Raw genomic sequence first — 25,498 nt, forward strand, 5'->3', positions numbered from 1 at the left:
TAACCAGCCAGAATGATGAGTGTTTTAGACAGTGACGGACAATTCAATGTGAATGTGGCGGTGCAAAAATGATGTCTACGACAATTTGAACAGCCTTAGTAGATATATTGAACAGCTAAAGTAGATATTCGCTCCAGGTGACTTTTGATGTGCGTTGGGCAAAATGGGACAGCTATAATGTTATAAATAAATCTGCATATCAACCAAAATAAACTTGGAATTTATATATAGCACTATCCACTGAACGTGCTCGATGTGCGTCCATAGACAACAGCAACATTCAACATGTAGGACAAGACGATATTACATTTTTCCGACAAATATAACGCTGTCAACGACCAGGTACTCATTTTATACCTCAGTATTATGAAAGAATGTGAATATAGAGCCTTTTACAAGGACTCAACGATGCACCACCGCTTGGATCGGGACTCGAACCCTGAAACCATCGATCCGAAGGCGAGTGTCATACCACTAAACCACATAGCCATATACCTCTATTCAACTTTTTTTTTCAATTATTGTACTTTAATGCATGTTTATTAATTAGATTACCTAACGGATTGCTATCCTTGGCTCTTGTTGTATGGCTGAACAGAAGTATCACTGAACAATTATCATTTTCTGTTTAGAAAAATGCTTGGTCTACAAAGCAACCAAAACAAATCAAATTGACGCAGAAGTATACAATCATCTATTTTATTGAGTCTAAGAAAATTTGAAATTTAAGGATGGATTTCTTGAAATCATTTAGTTAAAACTGTGACATCACTACGTTTCCTTTAAGCTGGTGGTGCTGCTGTTGTTGGCCTCTGTTCATAAATGCCTATGGAGAACAAAGACACAATAGTAAGAAGAAAAATAGTATTAATTTTATTTTCGTACAATTAACACTTTGGACAAAGGCACTAACGGAAAGAAACTGTCATTAGTAAATTATTTTTAAGACTTATTTTTACGAGGAAATCGTTGCATGAGTTGGGCACAGACGTTTTGTTAATTGATTAAAAATTTGAGTTAAAACATCTATAACTTTAAGATTTTATATTTTTGATTAACTTTGATCATTTTTAAAACACGTCTATCACTGTCTTAAACTCCATCCAAATACAAGAGTTTATATTTATTATCAAAGTATGCGTTTTCAGAATTATAGAGAGCATTACCTACCGCTGGGTCTGTTAGATCTAGCGGAAAGTGCATTACGATAGACCAGCGTCCTATTCATGGGATAGAAAGCAAGTGCTACTGTCCGTTTCAAGCTAATAAAACCAGGGTAAACTCCAGTTCCATGGGGATAATGACTCTGAAGGATTACTTTTTGTTAACTACCAAATGTGCTCGAAGGTTTGTTTTTAAAAAAGGCCCACATCAACACTTAAAACTTAAGAAGATAAGCCTGATAGATGTAAATATGATTAGATTCCCTAGGGCCATCGATTTTACTAACAAGATACTTCTTTAACACACTAGAATGGTGAGAAATAAGTGAAGAGCACAGGGAAGAAACAGCAGAGTCATAGTGGATTTTTTTTTGGTTTTTTTTTTTTGGGAAACATTATTTCTCAAATTTAAATCCAGAAATTCAAGATATTGGAATATTTTTCTTCCTTAATCTCGTACAATAGACAAATTTCATCATCTAAAAATTCCAACTAATATAATATTATTCTATTAAAGATAAATTAAATGTGTATGTGTATGTGTGACCCACCACGTCTATCTGCTATTGTGTCAACATGGTCTAAATGAAGAAAATGGGGTTACAAGTCATAACTATATAAGAATTGGGAAATCCATTATGTTTTTTTCCAAGACTATGATGACACAGAAAAGAGACCACTATCTCCAGGGAAGACATTAAAACACAAAACAAACTCGAACTGTAAAAGTTAACGTAGCAGGTTCACCCCGCCACACTGGAGAGAGTGGTTTCTTTTCTGTGTCATCGTAGACTTGGAATAAACCATAATGGATTTCCCAATTCTTATAATTATGACGTGTAACCCCATTTTTTCATTTCGACCATTTCGACATATTAGCAGATTCTGAGACGACTAGTCACACATGTAATCATTAGAGGCTGAAAGACGTTGACATCACTCACTGTCCTCTTGTATGGCAGTGATTATTGGTAAGTGACAACGAAATTAACACATAAATTCAACTCGTTTCATCACAAATCGATACCTCCAAAGAGTTTCAGAATTATTTGGCCCAACAAAATTTGAATGTGGCTCAGCGGTACCGGGATGAATAAAGGGAATTTTATTTATTTAATTATTTATTTAAAAGAATTATAGATACAATGAGCATAGCTAGAACTATAAAGAGACGCAAAACAGAATGTGTTTTGGACATGTTGCCAGAGTGGAGGCAACTGCTTTACTAAGAACTGCACTCGTCTGGACAGCGAATGGCAAAACACCACGAGACAGAACCAAAGAAACATGAGAGAAGATCCATGGATAAAGAACTTAAAGTAGGCTGGCCTAACTTGGAATAACATTATCGGTGACCATGTAGCCAACAAGCAGATGTGGAACTCCTTGGTAGATGTTTTATGCGCTCCATGGCTCAGTGAGTAATCCTTAGAGACATTGCTGATATAATCTGACATACGAGTATGGTAAGAAATAAATGTGGATATAGGTAGAGGCCTTATAAGGACTCACCTTTGCGCCTCGAACAGAAAAAAAAATCAATCTATCTCCAGAAAAACATAAGGACTAAAAGTTAACTTACTCTTGCAAGTCCTGACCGTGATGTCTTTGTGGATTGTTTTGAGGGCGTCAGCGTTGTCGGCAATGAACACATGACTAGAGTCAGTGGCAATACTCTCAAGCTCTGCCTTGTTGGCATTTTGTCCGATGCCAACAGCCAAGATGGTTACCTGGTAGTATTGTATGAAAGACGATTAGAAATTATGTGAAATTAAAAAAAAAAAAAGAAAGAAAGAAATGATGATGGTGATAGATGACAGGGTCTATTAACCATTTTTAATGTGAGATATTTTTTTCTGTTTCAAATTATCATTTATCCCTGAATTAAACTTATTTTATTTAAACCTATTTTTTAAAACGTTTGGAGCAGAGGCAGTGATGCAACTAGTAACAATAATTATTATGGTGATGGTGGTGATAATAATAATACTAATAATAATACTAATAATAATAATAATAATAATAATAATAATAATAATAAAATAAGAAGAAGAAGAAGAAGAAGAAGAAGAAGAATATACCCCGTCTTGCTTAAGTAGCTGGGCTTCACTGATGGTATTGTTGAGATCGGCAGCGGTACCGTCTGTCACAATAAGGACATACTGACTTGCATCTGGGCGGGCCCCGTTGAATGATTTGAGGGCGTAAGCACTGAAGTGGGAGATAACATAAGAATAAATAAATTGAAATAAGATGACAATCTCTATAATTTTCCCTTGTGAGGAAGGTTTTTTTTTTTTTTTTGGGGGGGGGGGGGGAAAAAAATAATTATGATTAAAAACACCTTCAGTCATAAAGAGCAAGGATTCCATGAGATGGAAAGACATGTGACTAGCCTCAAAGCGATAACTTCAGGTTACGAGAGACAGACAGAGAGACAGAGAGAGAGAGAGAGAGAGAGAGAGAGAGAGAGAGACAGAGAGCGAGACAGAGAGAGAGAGAGAGAGAGAGAGAGGGGGGGGGGCGGGACGGGGATAAAGAGTGATAGTAAGAAAGAAAGAGAAAGATATAGAAAGATGGAAAGAAAGAAAAAGAGAAAGAGAAAGAAAGAGATAGAAAGATAGATATTGCTGCTACTACTACCACCACCACCACTACTACTACTACTATTACTACTACTACTACTACTACTACTACTAATACACATACTAAAACCACTACTACTATCACTATCACTAATCCCACCACCACAACCACTACAACTACCACGAACTTTAAGGTTGCAACTGAAAATATAATTCTTACCGTGCAAACTTGAGAGCAGCGTCTGTGTTTGTTGCTCCTTGAGTGTAGATAACCTTGGGTAACGCATTTAAGATTTCAGCTTCTGTGGAATATGTTCTAAACCAGAACTCCAGGGCGGGCTGATCGGCAAATGTCAACAGACTGAATTGTGCGTTCCTAAGGGTCACATGAAGGTTATTTTGATATCTTCTTTTCTATCTATATAATGTGTCTTTAGATGGCCTAATAATCCATGTTTTCATTTCATTTCATTCAATTGTTAAAGGTCGAGTTAACTTCACGAATTATATGGAGGATTCAAGTGAAAATTGGTACCAATAATAGAAATTTTATAAGGAAGATCAAAATCCTTCGAAATTGTAATAATTAAAAAATGCTTTTTTGAGCGTAAATTTTTCTGTAAAGAAAAAACAATCAATGTACAATCAATGGGACTATAATTATATCAAACACAATTTAATTTTCTTTGTTTACTGGTTTTATTACTGATGAAGGGATGTGTGTCCGATACACTAATTTTTTTTCACGTTTAAATCCGGAGCCTCTTCATTTTTCACTTTTTGGAAGCATCTATATACAATTCCAAATAGAAGCATCTATATACAATTCCAAATGGAAGCATCTATATACAATTCCAAACTTACGATAATCTCGAATCGCTTTCTACAAGCACCCATTTACTTACTGTGGTCCTACTTTGAATTCTTTTACGAGGTTGGATACAAGGTCGATTTCTTGCTGGAAAAGTTTGCTAGATTCTTCCGACGAGGAGTCAAGAATGACAAGAATGTCAGCCTTTTCAGTAGATGTACAGGCTGAATAAAAAACCCCAGAAAAATTATATAAATCAAAAATTTTTAGAAGAAAAGATAAACAATATAGTTTAAATATCCACAATGATTAAACGATGTCCACGTGCCCTTTGATACATAAAAGTAATAAACAATACTGAATATAACGGTTTTAAAAAAGAACAAAATACCAATGTTGTGGTCTTTAAACCCTTCTTCAGCCAACAATAAAAAAACAATGAAAACATAACATTATTTTAAAAAACAGCTTGACAGCTGTCGAGATGGAAAATAGCAATTGCTTGCCACCCTTTGAATAGTACCCTAGTCTATTTCAAAGTACTCTCAGCCATATCTCACAGACCCAACAACTAATCACTGCTGTGTGTACAGAGGAGTCAGAAAAAAGTCTCTGCAGTACTCGGGATCAATGCCGGTCCCTTTGGGCGTGAAACGAGAGCTCTGTCTTTTAGACCCGTATTTTTAATTGATCAACGAGGAAAGGAAGTGTTTTAGTTGCCAAACTCGACAAGAACCTAATCAAAGTTTACTCACCCTGGCAAGCAGTTTCTACTAGCTCTAATTCAATTGTCTTAAGAGCATCAAAGTTGATGACGCTGAATGCGTGCTGGACGTCTGATGCGATTGCCTCCAGTTCCCTGCCATCGACACTCGAGCCAACTCCAATTGTGATAACCTGGACACCATTTTTCTTTTTGCAGACAAATCAAAATAAAATAAGATGATGAGCATAAAGAGAATGGAGAACCTATCGATACGATATTCGACTAAAAAACAATATCAACATAAAAGAAAAGTCGTGATATCACACTTTCTACTTTTCTGGTTACAAAATCCTTTGAAATATGTAAGTAACCAGTCCTTCGGAGGACTAATAATAGTAGTAGTAGTATCGTTCGGCTACACTTCTATATTCAAGGTATCAATCCAGGTTCCGAAGTCATCATCACATTTGTTGATGGTTTCAAATCCCCCTTCCAGTTTTGTTTCTGGGCAATGCACAGAAAAACAACGTCTGACAAGGTATTTGTACTATGTGAAATATAAAAAAATATAAATCAATGTATAGTATTGGGGGGGGGGGGTCAAAATATCTTGAAACGCATTCAACATTATGACAACATAAAAAAAAGCCTTTGTTATTGTACAAATTAGATAATTTCTGATGGTTTGCATCTTGTGGTGCTTGGTTGCACTTTGGGCATGTTGGTGATTCTTGGAGCCCCCATTTGTGCGTTTTGTTTTAAGACAACTATTGTTGTGATTACCTCTCATTGAATTATATCAATCAGACTATAAACGTTCAAAGTATTGGTACGTTGTATTCAGCTGGCGGATGCTGTGAATATTTTACATAAACGCATAACATCAATTCTGATATGTAGTCCTCGATGGTAGAAAAAAGCTGGAATTCCTGAAGAATAAAATGATTGATAAGTATGGTTTCCAACAAAGTCAAGCGACTCTGAGCGCGGTATTTTTGTAACTCTATCAGCTCCCCAACTAAAATCGGCGGTCGAATCTAGCCAAAATAATTGTTAAAAATAAAGGTTTCTATGTAAATGGACTTTTAATATTTTTAATCTATCATGATTATTATTAGCACATTGCATAAAAGCATCAAATATGTGCAGCTAGAAACTTGGGAACAGTGGTGCCTGCCGAAAATGTCAGGCAGCTCCAGAAACCAGCGATCACATCGTCCTCCACTATCCAGTAAACTAAACTTGCAGGTGGATATGAACAGTTCTTAGGGCGGAGGAAGACTTCCGAAGCCGGGTTGACGAAATGAATTTGTAAGTGTAGCCATACGCTATTACTGCTACATAATTATTAGCCATCTAAGTCAATCCCATACCATACAACAAGTGTTGCTGTCCTGATAAGTAAAAAAAAACTCACAGCATATGCCAGCGGGATATAACGAATCGACACACAGAACTGTTAAACCTTAAAAGTTATAGTCTGATTAATAAAATTTAGTGAGAACTACTCATAAAAATGGCTGGCTAAAAACAATAATAAAAAATGATGTCAATTTCGTTCCATCTATATCAGGCTGATCCTACCCACTAGCGCTGAAATGTTACAAACGCTCTTTAAAACACATAAGTGGCCTGCCGCCTCAAAACGGTATTATGGAATCTCTCACAGTGAATTTAGAATAAAACCGATAAGAAATACAAACTTGTAGTGGTTTCCAATACAGGAAATTGTATTTTTATCCACCATGATAAATAGAAATGAACCCAAACTTAATCATTTGTGGCTATAAATTCAAATTTCCATCACCCTGTTCGTCCGGGCATAACACCGCTTTGAGACCGTGAGTTACAAAATAGATAAACAAAACCATCTTACCTTCAGCTCATCTGCCTGTCTCTTGGTCTCGGATGGAACCACGGACCTTCCGTCGGTCAAGAGAATGACGGTGTCTGCTGCTCCGGGTCTCGCTCCTCTGGCTGACGTGAGAACTTGAGTTCTAACCACTTCAAGAGCTTTGTCTGTCATTGTCGTTCCGCCATAGAATCTAAAATAGATAGATTAAAAACGACAAATCTGACATTTTAAAACACAATAATATATTCCATCTAATAATTTTACGATCCCCATCTTGGTCAACAAAACGTATTGAACCAGATTATATTAATATATTTTACGATGGAAAAACGTTTTCAAATTTCGCTCCTCGTACCTGGAATTAATTCCCATAGGGATTAGAGAAGCTCCACCAATTGAAAATTTTGAATACTGTTAAAATATATATTGTTTTACATCAACGTATTTGTAATCTTAATAGTGATTTAAAGTTTTATTTAATATATTATACTCTGCACATGCGCTATGTTTGTCTGCGTTTTGATTTCATGTTTAGACTTAAGTGTTTGTTGGAATGTGAATGTGTGTGTGTGTTTAGGAAGGTAAAACGTATCGAGCAGCACTTGATACTGATGATGCTTTTAAAACCAGTCATCTATTTGAAGGGATTTTCCTGATTAAAATGACGGAGAGTATCAATTGTAATCTAAAATACACGTCTGTGGTTTGAAAAGTAACAAAAGCAAAATAAAAAAACTGAATTAAAAAGACGAGAGAGAAAATCAGATATCCACCTGTATCCTGACAATAACTACATAATTACCTTTTCGATTTGGGGTAAAAGTAGCCTTTACTTTATGATCATTATTTTTTTATGAATAAACGAAAACAAAAATATAGCAGATTATGAAACTTTAAAGAATTGCGGACGATGGATAAGAATCAACAGCTTAAAATTAATTAGAAAGTTGGTCTTGGTAACAATCAGGCATTTGGTCTAAGGTGTAGGTACTTATTTGTTATATGATAAACCAAATTGTCATGGGCCCATTGTTGTAATGAAAATTATTGTCGAATTCAACAATGTGAAATGAGGCCCATAATTACTTTCGGTCATCAGAACTGAACATATATGGGCACTTCAGTATAATCCATAAATAAAACACTAATAAGACGTGGTTGTATTCCCATATATTTCTCAATCATTGTAGAAAGAAACGTTTAAGTATGGAACACAGATTTAGGGTAGTTACTTGATGTTGGTGATTTTCTGTAAGAGTTCTTTTCTGTTTGAGGCGCTATTCAAATCGAACTCTATATGAACACTGGTTGAGAATGCCACACATGAGATCTGAAATTTAAAGGGAAACTATAATAAATTCAAGCTTTCATTAATGTCGTTCGTTGAGAAGACAAGTAAACAGGCACATCGGATAGACAACTCACCAGAGACAGTTGTTACGACCAGTTTTAAAATTTGTTTTATTTTCTCCATTAATATTTCATTATGATATGGACTTTGTACATTTATGATTCATTCAATCATGAACAATTTTCAATGACTTCAGTATTCTATGATAGTATTGTTCGACTATACATTGTCGTATTGATATATTTTCCCTTACATTCAAAGTTGTGAATAATGTCTGTGAATGATACAATACAAGCTATGTGAGATTTCGTAATTATAAACTATTGTACAAGGCATTTAAAGGATAATTCCTATATTCAGCCGTTAATAAGATAATTAGAACATTAATTTTTATATAAAAAATGCAATTTATAAAAGAATGTCAAGAAACGCGATTTCAATCTTTTAAATCAATTATGAATGTCCTATCTGATTTAATGAGAGTCCAAACATAATAAAAGAGAAATTGAAACGAAAATATTATAATCACTTAATTATATCCCAACTCACAACAACAAAAATTGACTCTAATGCATTGTTCTGTGTTTAATGGTTTTACCTGAACATGTCCCTGTCCGATGACAAACTGATTGGAGAAATCGGCGATGAAAGATTTCATCTTCTCAAAATTGAGAGGACCCTCGCTGGACGAGGCATCCATCAAGAAAACAATATCTGCTGGTTTGTCACCGCATTCTGGAACCGAGAGAATCAGGCGATGTAACCACTGATTACATAGATTTTTAATTATTGTTACTATCGTCGACGTCATAATGATTAGCATTATCCTCCTCCTCCTCCTCCTCCTCCTCCTCCTCCTCCTAATCTACATCATCATCATCATCATCATCATCATTATCATCATCATCATCATCATCATCATCATCGTCATCATCATAATCATTATCATCATCATCATCATCATCATCATCATCATCATCATCATCATCATCATCATCTGGATTACAGAGACATATTACATGCCAAACATTACTATCTATTCTATCTAAATCAATACCTGGGAAAAAAATACTGAATATCATTGTAACAAGCAAGAGTACTTGAAATAATCACTTCATCAATGTCTTTGTGTCTTCAAGAACTTGTTGAAATGTTGAAATGTTGAAACAGTCAAAGGCAAGAAACGAAAACTTACCTGGATGTGCCGTGGGTGGTGGGCCACCTCCTGTGATGAAAAAAGGTAGGGATTTTTAAAAATGATCTTTTATTTGTATGGGCGTGACACAATTGGATATAGATAGTATGTGCTTTGCTAAAAAGCTCACAACATTGCCATCCGGAAATATAACGGACCAACACACAAAACTGTGTGTAACCTTAAATGTTTATAGTCTGGTTGATACAGTTTAGTGAGAATTACTCATAAACTTGGATGGCAAAAACAATATCAAAGACTAGAGTGACGTCATCTCCGTTCTCTCTATAGAATTAACCATCTTGTGGATACTATTTTATGGGATATTTCAAACATGTGTGAGACGGAATTTAATCTCTAAATATGTGTATCTAGTGCTCACGGTCATTCGGTTAAAAAAGTAACAAACAAAAAATATCAACTGTGGTAGCGCCGATTATCCCTACTAAGCATGTGAAGTAGACGTTAATATTTCATTGGAAATCACTTAATTGCCGTAATGAGGAAAAAATTGACCAGAAAACTCGACTTTTTAATATCGAAAACTATAGGTGACTAAATGAGTCAATAAGATGGAGAGAAAGATAAAGTGAGTAAATGTGACTCATATATAAGGGAACAGCACAAAAACAAACGACTTTACGGCCGTTGGCCTCCTTCAAGTAAACACGAAATATGTTATGATGATCATGGCCCTCATCTTGGCAAAAACTCTCAAACCTGAGACCTTTCCCGGCATATGATTGCCTGAAAACTAGTATGGTTTGTGGTACAAAGAACTTTAAAACTAAAATCCATTGTCGAATCAATGTATTCTAAAATGTTTCCTTTGGTTTAAAGCCAAGATAGTTTCGTTCAATTTATTAAAAATTCATGCAATTAAAAAACATTGAAATTTTGTTGTGTTCTTTATATATAATATGCCTGTCAATCACATTGTAATATCATGCTCTCGTTAGTATTTAACAAACAAATAGGAAAGTTAAAGTTAGGCACTGTTATTAGCACAGGTACAACGGTCTTTTGTATTACTTTTCATTACTTTAATTGGTGCAAATCGAATTCAGTCAGTTGTCAATTAGTTTTTAATATATACGTTTCTTATATTTTGGTGTGAAAATTCTACTGCTCTGTACATATTCACATTCATACTACTAATACTTCAAAATATGAAAAAACAATGTTATTAACCACTGTCCAAATGTCATATCGTGATATACGGTCATTCACTGACCACTGGAGTGACCCTGCACACGACTATAAAAAAGTGACTCCCACCTGCGAGATGTGCACGGGATGATGCTCTGACCTATAGTAAAACGTGGAACGGTTTGAAATGTCAAACTAAAAATACTAAAGATTTTAATACATTTAAAAATACCCAAGATGGGGAAATTTGTGGTTTAAAACACATATATAACAATAAATGATATTTCTATCATAGGAATGACTAGGTTTTTTTATCTTCTTATCTTTTATCTGTTTCTCCCTTTTTAGCTCAAAAGAATATGCAATGTGTAATGAACAATATAACATTGTTTCTTTTTTTATGGGCATTTAAGGAACACTTTGTCCATTTAAAAGCCCTATTATTGATTTGATTCTAAAAATTATTGTGGAGTTTATATTTGATGGCGCAACTGTATCCTTGATAGACTATTTAAATAAAAATTCCGTCAGAACTATTTAGTGTGTTATAACAAATATCTCTAATACTTGAAGAAACATCTGCAGTTGTTGCTGCCTAGGAAATTCATTAAAAAATATACGTACCAGATACAATCAATAGAGCAAATGAATAATGTCGATATAAGATTGTTACAAAAGTTTAAGTACACAGTTATATTATGATTAGATGTGTAGTTCTCACCTTCACATGTCTCTTGCAAGATTTGCTGTTGAATTGAATACAAGAAGTCGAAACTGTTGACATTGAACTTGTGGGCGGGGTCAGAAGCAATGGCGCTTAATTCGGCATCATCTGCATTACCTCCTATACCGATGGCGATGACCACAGCTCCTGTTGCCTGGAGTCATACATATAATCTATATTTAAGTTGTCATCATCATCATCATCATCATCATCATCATCATCATCATCATCCTCATCATCATCATCACCACCGCCACCACCACAACCTTCACAACCACTACCACTATACAAGCACCACTACCACAACAACCACCACTGCCTGAACCATCACCACAAGAACCACCACTACCACCACCATCTCTACCACCATTATCATAATTGTCATCATCACCTTTATCAACATCATCATCATCATCATCATCATCAACATCATCATCCTTGACACCTCGTCATCTGGCCCATTCCGACATAATACTTTAACGACACGGTGAGTCGCATATGCCTGTTAATTGTGAACAGCTGTCATAGATTCTGAGAATCTGTCACTGAAATTGTAAAGAACCTGTAGGATGGTGCAAGAAAAGCAGCATCAATCTTTGTGACGGCCCAAAACTCAAGTTATCAAGTGAAGCATGCATTTGAAAGTGGTTATTACTTTATAAATGTATTCAATGCAGCTTTTAAAACAATATAGAACGGTTTACTGTCAAGAGTTCATGATAACTGGTTCACTCCAGAGTCACCACGAATAACAAAATGTACATATTCTAATTTCGTCATACAGGGGTTTAATAATTGGCCAACAGTCAAATTTAGAAATTTCAAGGTCAATGCTGTGTGCTTAATCTATCATTGTAATAATAAAGAAGAAGAAGAACAAGAAGAACAAGAAGAAGAAGTAGTTGTTGTAGTCGTATCAGCAGCAGCAGCAGCAGCAGTAGTAGTAGTAGTAGTAGTAGTAGTAGTAGTAGTAGTAGTAGTAGTAGTAGTAGCCATCGAAGAAGAAGAAGTAGTAGTAATAATTGAAAAAGTAGTAGTAGTAGTAGTAGTAGTAGTAGTAGTAGTAGTAGTAGTAGTAGTAGTAGTAGTAGTAGTAGTAGTAGTAGTAGTAGTAGTAGTAGTAGTAGTAGTAGTAGTAGTAGTAGTAGTAGTAGTAGTAGTAGTGGTAGTAGCAGAAGAAGAAGAAGAAGAAGAAGAAGAAGAAGAAGAAGAAGAAGAAGAAGAAGAAGAAGAAGAAGGAGGAGGAGGAGGAGGAGGAGGAGGAGGAGGAGGAGGAGGAGTGAGGAGAAGGAAGAAGAAGAAGAAGAAGAAGAAGAAGAAGAAGAAGAAGAAGAAGAAGAAGAAGAAGAAGAAGAAGAAGAAGAAGAAGAAGAAGAGAAGAAGAAGAAGAAGAAGAAGAAGAAGAAGAAGAAGAAGAAGAAGAAGAAGAAGAAGAACGTATAAGATGAATAGGATGAAGGGGAGGAGGAGGAAGAGGTGGATAAGGAGTAGCAAGAGAAAAAGGATGAAGAGAAGAATAAGGAGGAAATCGATATTAAAACATGCGATGATGAATTTTACTTGTAATAGTTGAGCCTCTGCGAGAGTTTGAGTCTTGTCCGTGGAACGTCCATCTGTAAGAACAATGACAATTGGTTGGGCTCCAAGGCGGCGTCCATGCAGCGTCGATAGGGTCTGTAGTCGCACAAACTGTGAATGAAATAGAAGTAAAAGTAATAGTATAATTAGTACTAGAAGTTGTATTAGTAGTAGCAGTAGTAGTAGTAGTAGTAGTAGTAGTAGTAGTAGTAGTAGTAGTAGTAGTAGTAGTAGTAGTTGTGGTGGTGGTAGTAGTAGTTGTGGTGGTGGTAGTAGTAGTAGTAGTAGTAGTAGTAGTAGTAGTAGTAGTAGTAGTAGTAGTAGTAGTAGTAGTAGTTGTGGTGGTGGTAGTAGTAGTAGCAGTAGCAGTAATTTATGAATAAAAACAAGTAGGCGCAAACACTTTTAATATAATCAATTATGGAGGAAACCGTACGGTTCCTATGTCTATAAATTGTTGATACAATTTTGACAGCGGAGATCATGAATGCAACAGCACTTTGCAATTATATGGCATTTATTTTCAATAAATTTCCTTTCGTTTCTTAGAAAACGCAAAAGTGAGCAAATGTAACATGATCCGACGGTTTGATAGTAAAATACCTTTTAGACAAATTCACTTTTAGCCTAGACATTTGAAGTCTATAATACTTATATTTTGAGAACTTGTATATGATGGTATTATATTATGTCAATAGTATATCGAGCAAGAATCTATTGAACATAAATCTTCAATACATAATTGGTACAGGTTGACATTTAATTTGAGAAGAAAACAAAGGAAGACATAAAATTACAGGAAATCGATTATAAGGTTTTTGAAAAGTAAATAGTCCTAAAGGAGAAATAAATAAATAGATAGATCAAATCAACGTTGAAACCATAAATGATTGTAATAATAAAATAAAGTGCATCCGCATGGGAACCCCAGCTCAATGCGCTTCAAATCCCTTTTATATCCCATATGTATATGTTACGTTTTATATTAAAAAAGAAAAATATCATAAGGGCGCCTCGTAATATTTTTGCTGTAAGGCTATGTTAAAATCGGGTTTTCCCGAGAAAGGGGCACAAGCTACGATTCTTACACTGTAGTTTGTTTTTGTTTTAAATTCCGAACGTAAGATCGAATTTTTCTTACTACAATGCTCATTTGTCCACCTACTTGAGTATTTTAAAAAATAAACTGAATATCCGCTCATCTACGTGTACTTATTTGCAGGTTTGATACCCAAATCGTTATGGACTCACTCATTGTTGCTATGGAAATTCTCTAAACCCAACGCATAATATTGTCCATAACAACAATGCCAAATCAACCCTTTAATCTCATTCGGTTATCAGATTAGGGCAATAGGCTTCAACAGTCGTGACGCCACTTTTCACTCGTAATGACGCATAGTAACTTAGTAACTGGTTCTAAACTATCGGAACAATGGCGAATGCCCTTTTGAAATACTTCTCCGACGAGCGTAAACGTGTATCCAGGGGAGAAAAACATCATACATCTGAACATGTTTTGACTTTTATACATTCCGACTGATCACTAGACATGTAAAAAAGTCCTAGGCCGGATGAAGAATAACAAGTACCGATTTTCTTTGCTTAGAACCAAGCTGCTGGTTGTTGGGCGGACGTGACATCAGACTATTCAAACCTATGAGCCACTTACCATTAAAGCCTCATCCGTGTAGGTTTGTCCAGAATAATATGGAGTTCGCAATATAGCGTCGAGTACATCATATTTGTTGTCGTATCGGTCGAGGAAGAAGATATTGTGTGTGGATGAGGAAAAGGCCAGCAGTGACACCTAGGGTAAAAAAATACATACAATGCAATCCATTTGCTACTCAAGTGTTCAGTGCAAAATGAAAGTTAACGTTTGATTTTAAAGTCCCCATTCAGAAGTCGAGACTCGCTCAAAGACGTCTCTGACACAAAGCAGGTTCAAAAATATGGATGTAACGGTGGTTGATGTGGTTGTGGCGGTGATTGTGATAGTGATGGTGATGGTGATGATGATGATGATGATGATGATGATGATGATGATGATGATGATGATGATGATGATGGTGATGATGATGATGATGATGATGTTAATGGTGATGATGTTGATGAAGATGACGATAGTCATTAATGCTGACGTCACTGCTTATAGCTAGGTACTCATATTCATCTGAGTTGAGTAAGGTAATGCCTGTTACATGCCTTATACAAGAACACAACACTAGGGCCAGAATTTTGTAATCATTGTCATCAGTCTAGCTACTGAGCACGCTTGATATTGCTTAATTGTAGACGAAACACACACAATCAAACCACAAACACCATATAAAAAAATACATCAAACAATATTACTTAATTTGAAATTACATGCTTCCAATAACTGAAGGCTAGCAGATATTTTACTTAAAAAGAAGTAATACTATATAGTTTTTGAATCAATATGGCTCCCTATAGACACTGATATCTCATTTCATACTATGATAATGCTACAAGCAAACAAAAATTTAAAAACAATGACAGGGACGGGTCAAATGCGGTACCTGGACATCATTGGGTCCTATTTTCAGCTTTTGTGTGATGTTGCCTGCAAAGTAAAGCTGTTTTCTAAAGTTAGTTGGCCCTTCGCTACCCGATGAGTCAAGGACGAACACTAAATCAGCTGGTTGGCTACAGTCTGTATGGGAGTAGATTAAAAAAAAAAGAATTATAGCATTCTATTCATCACAACCTAAACAACAGTACTCTGAAAAAAAAACATTAAAAAAATTTTGCCCGGCGAATTGTCCTTCAAATATCGATCGTTTAAAATGACCCTCAGAAGTCCGACGTATGAAGGTTTTTGGCAGGATGAGGTTCATTTCAGTCGGTCAGTATTTACATATAGAGTTTTCTGGCCCAACTTGGTAACATGCGGTTTTTCAGAGTCCAGCAGTAAAGTTGAGATTGAAATACGTTTTGACATTTTGGCCATAAAACTTTTAATTTATATATCTATATAAAGATGACCTGAAAATGGTCGGAATGTCTTGAAATGTTATGGCCAACAATAAAAAAGGTGTTTTGTCAGAATTCAAAAATAGTTATTTTGCTTCTTTAACATTGTTTTTTTTTTATCAGACATTCTAAAAATAAAATTATTTACCATTTAACGCTATGTCTGTATCATATAAAACGGAATATGTTTACTCAACTCAACATTTTGTCTTTAGGGTTTATTTCGATAGGCGTCTGATAGCTCAAAATGTAGAGCACTCTTCTCACAAAGGGGCCACTACGTATCTTAGTTGTAGTCCAAACTTCTTTCTGAATTTCCAATCCACACACAGTGATAAGGTAGCACGGTCTTTTTTTAATTTGAATGGAAGCATTTTGCAAAAGACTAATCTCCCATCCAAACACTTGGAAACAATTGTAACGATCCTTTCAAAGCCGTATAAATTGGAATAAAACCTGGCTCCAAAGATCATAATATGATTGCTGGGAAAAGGCCAATATGCAGTTGTAGCATATGGCTTGATCTCCACGCTGGATGTCTCCAGTTAGTCTTTAAATTAGTCACCGCATTTGAGGACAGCCTCGAATCATCACAGGACAATGTAGGATTATGTGTCTGCTGTCTGTGGCGTTCCCTGACAGTGGGGACAGTCGGCTGACTCTCTCAGACCTCATTGATGCATGTTTACAGCAGTCCTGCCATGGCCTATCAGTAGTCGGTTTGAGGCCAATATGACCCCGGTGTAAGTCATACTCCAGGGCCGAAAGTAAGAGCTCAAGGGAAACCAAACCGATATCCTGATAAACCGGTTTGAATCAGTAAGCTTCGAAAAATGGCACAACGCCAACTCCTCTTAACTTCCGTATTCTAAAGAGGTAATACCTTAATATGTTAACCAGAACTGAAATACTATATATGGTGTGTAAAGAATGCATCGAATTTATAATTTATTCAAAACTATTATTTCCCAATTAAAATATTGAACTTATCGATGCGTACTTACTAGATGTCGCTGGGTCTGGCGCTGAAAGAGAAAAAAGTAAACATAGTTTATGTTATCTTAAATCAAAAGATGCTGGTCTCCAAAATTTACGCTTATAATAATGATCGTCGCAGGGCAAAAGAACTGTCAATTATTTATTGACAAATGTAGCAAATTGGGTAATTGCTATACATTATCTTTAATTTAATCTTATTAAGCCTCATGAAAACTCAGAACGCCACAAACGTGATTATGACAGCACATCATGTAATCTGGAGAAATGCAATTTATTGTTATATCAATCATATTATTGTTATATCACATGAGAGGTGTCCATAATATGGTTTTGTTAAGAGATTATGAAAACCCTATACTTGATAAAATCCTTTTATTTTGTCGGGTAAATGTCATATTATGACCATGTATCAATATGATCCATTCCCTCAACACAGCTATAATATTAGGTTGAATTAGAAGTTGGATATTTGGTTAAATCTATTTTTAACTCACGAGAACTTATAAAATTTATTTATAACAATCGTCTTTTTTAAATCTAAAAACATTTTAAACTTAATTTATCCTTTAAATTAATTGTTTAATTCTAATATAACATGAGACTGATGTGATGAATCTCAAATAAATCGACCTGTTCTTACATTAGATTCTACAAATAGATATTATCGTTATACAAATGCATAAAACAAATTATGTGCTTTGTGTTGAAATTTCTTAGGCGAACAAATATCTACGACCTTAAGTTTGAAAGTAAGATAATAAAAAATAAACTAAAACAATAGCTTACTTGGAACAAAAGGCGCAACAGCGTCAATTTCTGGAAACAAAATAAAATAAGATCATTTAATATTTCAGTTATCAAAATGGTAATAATAATAATAATAATAATAATAATAATATAATAATAATAATAATAATATAATAATAATAATAATAATAATAATAATAATAATAATAATAATAATAACGAGGTAGGAGATCATTTGAAAAAGCAAGACATCATTCAAGGTATTAACTTGAGTAACGATGTTTCCCATTGTCGGTACATGACATGGTTACAAAAAGAAAAAACAAACATCCTGATTACTCTAACACTCATTTAATTTATGTCATCGACCTTGGTGCTTATATTTATGTTAATGTTGTGATTAGAATGTGATAACTGCTTCATTTTATAACAAAGAATTGAAAGCTGTTTAACAGCGAGCGCCCAGTTGGTGTTACCCTCAATCATAAGCAAATAGACGATTTTCTGCCCCTCATAAAGTCGAATTTTTTCTTCACTCCCTAAAGTGACAGGGTCTATGTGCGGCTATGTGGTCTGGTAGTATGACACTCGCTTTCGGATCGGATAGTCCTGGGCTCGACCCTCGCTCGGCGCATAGTTGAGTCCTTGGAAAAGGCTCTTTACTCACATTGTCTCATCGTACTGATGTGTAAAATGCTGGCCATTAACAGCGTTGTCTATGTCGGAAAATAATGTATTATCGCCTTACCGGCGTCATGTCTCGTTCTACATGTAACGTGTCAAGGCCTTTTGTAAAGCGCTTTTAGCACGTTGAGTGGATATTGCGCTATATAAAAGCTCAATTGTTTTAAAGTGACAGGGTCTATTAGGTTTGGCATCAAGCACTCTTCGATAGACAAGTTTTCTAGCCAGAAAGTAGCAAACAATTTGTATTGCCTGTTCAATGCTAATAAACGTGTATTTATAAATTCCGGTTCCATGGGCATTTTGATTCCAAAGGACGATATTTGTATAATATTTTTTTCAGTTTTTAAAGCATTTTAGAAAAGTTGCATACTGCTACAGTAGTCTTGCTGAAGTGTTGGCAGAAATTTCTGCAGGTCATCAAAGGTTTTAACTTGGTAAGCCATATACGGACTGGTTGCAATGTTGTTGATTTCCGTCATGACCAGGTTGTTACCAATTCCCACTGCAAACACCATGTAACCTTCCTGGATTGGGAATTATGAGAGAGAAATTATTAGACTTTTTTACATCAAGATTACAAGTAAGAGAGCTCTTCCCTGAAATTTTATTAATGTGAATTTTTTTAATATACTGGATACTATACTTTAAAAACGTACACAGCACATGAGTAAATCAGAGGGCAAAACGTTTGACTTTCAAAAGAGTGAGCGATGGACGTATCCACATGTAGCCAATACAGAACTCCCACTGAGATGTGATCTGTTGTTGAGTACGTGGTCACTACATGTAATTTCTTAGTGTAATCTGCTATCTATCATACCTGTTTCAACAAATTAACTTGTGTCAGAGTCAATGGGGGGCTGGTAGACTGGCCATCGGTCATGATGAGAATCACTGTTGAGGAGAGAACGAGACAAAATATTCGAATCTGTATTGGAAAGCAAATTAACCTCAATATGACCTCAAATTATATTTCATGTATTTTAAAATATGTCACCGGAAAAAGAAGACTTCAAATATCTGTTGATTAAGATATCCAAAACCTTGTTTAACCTAAAATTAATTTTTGGTTCGCATGACGAGCGAGAGAGAGAGAGAGAGAGAGAGAGAGAGAGAGAGAGAAAGAGAGAGAGAGAGAGATAGAGAAAGAGAGAGAGTGTGTGTAAGAGATAGAGAGAATGAGGCATCCCTTACTATCATTGTTGTTGTTGTTATTATTATTATTATTATTATTATTATTATTATTATTATTATTATTAATAATAATATTATTATCATTAATTTTGTTATTACTATTATTTTTATCATTATTATTATTTTTTTTATTCTTCTTCTTCTTATTATTATCATTATCATCATCATCATCATCATTATCATCATAATCATCATCATCATCATCATCATCATCATTATTATAATCATGATTATCATTATTATCATTGTCATATTGGTTAAAATCATTATCATTATTATTATCATCACCATCATCATTATCACAATTAATGATGATTATGATGATGATGATGATGATGACGACGATGATGATGATGATGATGATGGTGATGATGATGATGATGATGATGATGATGATGATGATGAGGAGGAGGAGGAGGAGGAGGAGGATGAGGATGACGATAATGATGATGATGATGATGATGATGATGATGATGATGATGATGATGATGATGATGATGATGATGATGATGTAGATGATTATAATAGCAATGACTAATTACCTTTTGGTGCCCCTGGGCGATGTCCATATCCAGGGGTAAAGAACATTGTCCTCATATATTGCAGAGCCTTATTTGTGTTGGTGGTTCCTCCTGTATACGGTATTCTTTTAATAGCCTCAACAACACTATTCGTGTCATCGTATTGGTTCAAAAAGAATTGTCTGAGGAAAGGATGGATACAATTTTATTAAATCAGAGTATACAAAACGTATCACATATTTATAAATTATGATTTTTTAAATAAGGTCCAAAGCAACCCTTACTTTGATGTGTTTATGTTATGTCCTTTAAACGTTGAAGAAACATATAAATTATACTTTATGTTCCAACTCACTGCCGTACTCTAGAAAAACTTGTTATAGGATTCAATAGTCTGATGTCACGTCCGCCTAGCAACGAGCAACTTGGTTCCAAACAAAGAAAATCGGTACATTTTACTCTTTATGGTGGCTATAACTTTTTCACATGTCATGTGATCAGAATGTATAAAAGCCAAAACATGATCGGATTTATAATGTTTTTCTCATCTGGATACACTTTTATGTTCGTCGGAGAAGTATTTCATAAGGACGTCCGTCAGTTCCGATAGTTTAGTACCATTTACTAAGTTACTATGCGTCATTACGAGGGAAGTGACGTCACGACTGTTGAAGCCTATTAAAGATGTGTCCAGAACACTAGCTCTTCAAATATCGATCGATGTAAATGGCTCTCATCTTGTCAAAGGCTCTAAAATCTGGGACTACGCGAAATTTCCTGAAAAAGTTGAAAAAAGTATGTTTTGTCAATAAAAAGCAATTCAGAGCATGTTTTGGATGTGTGATCGATTGACATAATTGTGTCCTACCTGTAGACATCAGTGCTGAAGGTTATGGCTCCCACTTGAGTTTTAGTTGTGCCGATATCTAACTGTGACACTAAATCAGCTGCAAAGTTTGTCTGTGGATTATTTGTAAGATACAAAAGAAAAAATACTATCTAAAATAACGTTAATTATAAAGCACATGCACGGGCTTATAAAACAATTCAATGATCCATCAAAACCAATGCTTGTCATAAGATTGCATTTATTCTTTAAGCAAGTCATATAGAATCACGTTTCTATTTTATAGGCAGTTATTTGTCGCCAGTTAGACGCATTTTTTTACATGTACGATTTCAAATATCAAATATATACCCAGATACTCAATTGAATAGACGAAGTATTTAAAGAGTCTTATTCAAAGGAAACATGTCGTGTCCTTTGTTTTTGTCAATCATCGGTCGCGAATAATAATAATATAATGCATGAAGTTTCGGATTAGTTACAAGTTCAGTTACCGTGCCGCTCAATCCTTCAATGAAGAATATTGTAAGAGGAATTAAGAAACGAAATGAAATACGACATCAAATTATCAGGACAGCACTTCAATACCATAGACATGAATACACAGTCACCTTTCGTTAACGAGAACACAAGATTGCGTGTATGGTTGGCTTCCACAAAAATGGCAACAGTGGAAAGCAGAAAATAGAAATGGAAGAGTAGAAAAAGAGGAAGAAGGATAATGTTGTTATCATAATCTTTATCATCTTCATCATCATCATCATCATTACTAATTGCACTGACAAAAAGATGATAAATGAGAACTTGAACATACTTCTAGAACAAAAGAGGAAGACAACCAAATGATTACCTACCTGTTCCCTGAAGTGTGTCAGACCTTCACTTCCGGAGGCGTCCAAAAGGATGGCCATGTCAACAGCACGTTCCTGACAAGCTGAGATCAGATAAGATGTAATCAGTTCAAATTATATGTGTATCGCGATTAACAGTTTAAAAAATAATATCAATATTTCAACCAACCCAAAAATATTTTGGTCAGAGATTTTCATTTCGTATTTTTCTAATCTCCAATTAAATTATGTTTTGCTATTCTAGCACTTTTCTACCATGATGTAAAGCTCAATCATACTCTGATAAATTATATGGTTTTCACCCCACCCCCCCCTTCCATATAAAAATAAAACAACAACAAAAAATAAAAATAACTAACACAAAACAAAAGAAAAAGTAAACCAAAGTTATTTTGGGTTCATTATTGTAATGGAATTTCTACGCAAAATAGTGTCCCAACAATGTTAAATCAGACCTGTAATTATATGTGCACTTAGTCCTCAACTTATAAACAAGTTAGAATGTATAGCAAAAAGTTCCAGTCTAAAAAACAATATTTGAATTAAATATTGTCTGTGGCCAAAATGAAAACAAAATTTATTTTAGAGTCTGTCAGAGAATCGATTTAAAAAGGCGATAATTATAGTAGCTTGTTATTGATTCAGTTAAAAACGTAGAGGTTTTGACAAATGTATCAAATTTGTTAAACATATTATTTGCTCATAACTATGCCAACATTTTTGCAATCTATCAAAAAGCTATGGGAATTTATTCAGTTAACTGCCGCACTCTGGAAAATACGTATGTAAAAATTTGGCCAGAAAACTCGTCCTTCAAATATCGATCAATTTAAATGTCCCATATCATGGCAAAAACTATTAATCCTGGGGCCTCGCGCGGTCACAGGTTTGATAGCGTTTGCCAATGTGAGGATTATTTAAATTGATCGATATTTGAAGGACGTTTTCTAGCCTATTTTTTAAATACGTGTCTTCCCTTGGTACGGCAGTAAATTGGTTACAGTCAAAGGAAAAATTCTCTTTTTTTTCGCGAACTGTAATTGATCTTGTGTATTTCAATCAAGTTTTGGATTATCATTCTTAATTTGTCATGACAGGCAGTTTCGCGATTCTATTAAGAAAATGAATTGTTTAATGATTAAAATCATTCTGAAAAGTACAATAAACAACATAATATAATTTAAATTTGCAACAATAAATTTAAACGTTTAAATAATGATTAAGAATGTATGATAGCAGTGTTCAAAAAAGAATCAGAAAGTAGGAGATAATCCCCCTAAAATCTGAGCTCCAGAGACCATTAGCGAAGCATTCAAACCAGAAAGACTGATGAAAGCTAGTTCTTGTGAAATGCATCTCCAAATTAAGCTATCTTTATCTGAAAAGATGTGTGTGATGCAGTGCAAGACAAAATATAAAGAAAAGTAAACAAAAAGATTCCGTAAAATTGCACTATAATAGGAAACATAATTTCAAACTAAATTTCTATAGGTACCGAATAAAGCAATTTTAATTCGTTTATTATTGTTTCTCATAAATACCCTTGGTGAAAACTTAAACATTTTGCTAAATACTCACGGATGTAGAGCTCTGTGGAAACCATAATAATGATTTGTATTAGTGATTAATTACGATTTTGTATATAATAATAATTAATAATATAATATAATAATAATAATAATAAATAATAATAATAATAATAATAATAATAATAATAATAATAATAATAATAATAATAATAATAATAATAATAATAATAATATAATAATAATAATAATAATTGATAATAATAATAAAATGATGACAATAATAAATAATAATAATAATAATAATAATAATAATAATATAATAATAATAATAATAATATAATAATAATAATAATAATAATAATAATAATAATAATAATAATAATAATAATAATAATAATATAATAATAATAATCGTAGTAGCAGCAGCAGCAGCAGTAGCAGTAGTTGTAGTAGTAGTAGTAGTAGTAGTAGTAGTAGTAGTAGTAGTAGTAGTAGTAGTAGTAGTAGTAGTAAAAGTAGTGGTGGTGGTGGTGGTTGTGGTGGTGATGATGATGATGATGATGATGATGATGATGATGATGATGATGATGATGATGATGATGATGATGAGGCGGAGAGGAGGAGGAAGAGGAGGAGGAAGAGGAGGAGGAGGAGGAGGAGGAGGAGGAGGAGGAGGAGGAGGAGGAGGAGGAGAAGGACGAGAAGGAAGAGGAGGAGGAGGATGAGGAGGAGGAGGAGAAGAAGGATGAAGAAGAGGAAAAATATGAAGAGAAGGAGGATGGTGATGGTGGTGGTTGTAGAGGTGGTAGCACACTTACCTCCTCCATCCACTCCATTTATTCCTGCGGAGAAGAAGAGGAATATGGATTAATAGCGTGCAATGATCTTCTCCAAGAAATGGTTGATGTTACTGGATCTGTGTGTGTGTCCGTGTGTGTGTGTGCGTGTGTGTGTGCGTGTGTGTCGTGTGAGTATCTGCGCGTATTTGTGTGTGTTATTGTGTGATTTATGTGTATTTATGTGTGTGTGTGTGTGTGTTTGACTGTATGCCAAAGTGTTTAAAAGTGACCGTCAGAGTACCGTATTAAACAGTCCTTAATTCAAATCGTTTTGCCTTTGCGAAGTCTCAGGTTTGAAAGTTGTTTTTTTTTTGCCAATATGAGGATCATTTATATCGATCGATATAATTTTGAAAGACTTGTTTTTTTGGCCAAATTCTTTAATCCGAGTAACTGGTTAAAAGAGACGGTTTGAAGATGTCATTACTGACTTTTAATAATTGAAATTTAAGAAATTTGTCATTGTGATGACCATCTTTATGGCAGTAATTGTCTTGTAAACTAGGTCCTCTGTTTGGGTGATGACGTTAAAGAGAACAAGATTATCGTCATGGTCTCTTGGCCAATGCTGTGGTGGTCTTAGATTCTGTCATTGCCACTCTCCTAGACACAAATCAAGTTGCTAATACATTTTCTTCATTTCCATTACCAGAATGAGTTGTCTGCTTGGTTAGACAGATTCATAGAGATCTAGTATACTGTTATCCAAAACTATTTCCTCGTGTTCGCAAACTGAACTTTTGAAGTCACATTTGATTAAATATACCTTTTACCTTGATTGGATTGTATATTCCTCATTTCAAGTCAATTCCATGTTATTACAGATTTATATAATGGACGTTTTGAGTAAATCCCTTCGTTAGAAAAACAATAAACAAAGGATTGTTGAAAACGTTCGGACTACATTTTGATTGTTTCTTTGTTTTCAACGTTCCTTTGTTTATGTTTTGCTGACGAAGGGTTTGTACCCGAATTGTCCATTGTCTGTACGGTTCCCAATCATTGACTCTCCATTTTCACCTTTTCGTTAGTATTTTCATGATCCCAGGTTTCAGGCAACCCTTACCACACTCTACAGATGTATATATACTGTGGCGTTGTGGACTTGAATGAAACTTGCCTTCAGACCCGATTGTATCAGGTTCGAATCCTATTGAGCGCTGCGCA

General features: G+C 34.7%; 1 protein-coding gene across 2 annotated transcripts in view; it reads right to left on the bottom strand.

The window, feature by feature from the left end:
* Positions 1 to 685: 685 nt before the first annotated feature.
* Positions 686 to 25,498, bottom strand: part of LOC144958350 (collagen alpha-5(VI) chain-like) — a 33,400-nt gene continuing 8,587 nt past the window's right edge. Inside the window, exons 7-29 of one of the 2 annotated variants that reach the window (XM_078890296.1) lie at positions 24,311 to 24,334; positions 23,542 to 23,553; positions 21,967 to 22,046; positions 21,134 to 21,225; positions 20,287 to 20,447; positions 19,371 to 19,444; positions 18,921 to 19,074; positions 17,903 to 17,932; positions 17,122 to 17,142; positions 15,664 to 15,797; positions 14,790 to 14,927; positions 13,100 to 13,228; positions 11,537 to 11,693; positions 9,667 to 9,696; positions 9,070 to 9,206; positions 8,353 to 8,450; positions 7,142 to 7,310; positions 5,315 to 5,471; positions 4,654 to 4,783; positions 3,969 to 4,124; positions 3,245 to 3,374; positions 2,746 to 2,893; positions 686 to 826 (exon numbers count right to left, since the gene is read on the bottom strand). In XM_078890296.1, coding sequence (XP_078746422.1) covers positions 783 to 826; positions 2,746 to 2,893; positions 3,245 to 3,374; positions 3,969 to 4,124; positions 4,654 to 4,783; positions 5,315 to 5,471; positions 7,142 to 7,310; positions 8,353 to 8,450; positions 9,070 to 9,206; positions 9,667 to 9,696; positions 11,537 to 11,693; positions 13,100 to 13,228; positions 14,790 to 14,927; positions 15,664 to 15,797; positions 17,122 to 17,142; positions 17,903 to 17,932; positions 18,921 to 19,074; positions 19,371 to 19,444; positions 20,287 to 20,447; positions 21,134 to 21,225; positions 21,967 to 22,046; positions 23,542 to 23,553; positions 24,311 to 24,334 — 2,405 coding nt within the window. In that variant the 3' untranslated portion in view covers positions 686 to 782. Of the gene's footprint in view, positions 827 to 2,745; positions 2,894 to 3,244; positions 3,375 to 3,968; positions 4,125 to 4,653; positions 4,784 to 5,314; positions 5,472 to 7,141; positions 7,311 to 8,352; positions 8,451 to 9,069; positions 9,207 to 9,666; positions 9,697 to 11,536; positions 11,694 to 13,099; positions 13,229 to 14,789; positions 14,928 to 15,663; positions 15,798 to 17,121; positions 17,143 to 17,902; positions 17,933 to 18,920; positions 19,075 to 19,370; positions 19,445 to 20,286; positions 20,448 to 21,133; positions 21,226 to 21,966; positions 22,047 to 23,541; positions 23,554 to 24,304; positions 24,335 to 25,498 lie in introns of both variants that reach the window. The other variant, XM_078890306.1, reaches the window with a different exon arrangement.

Source organism: Berghia stephanieae, chromosome 1, assembly GCF_034508935.2.
Source record: "Berghia stephanieae isolate SIO BIC M18660-M18661 chromosome 1, UCSD_Bste_1.3, whole genome shotgun sequence".
NCBI classification, from domain to species: Eukaryota; Metazoa; Mollusca; class Gastropoda; order Nudibranchia; family Aeolidiidae; genus Berghia; species Berghia stephanieae.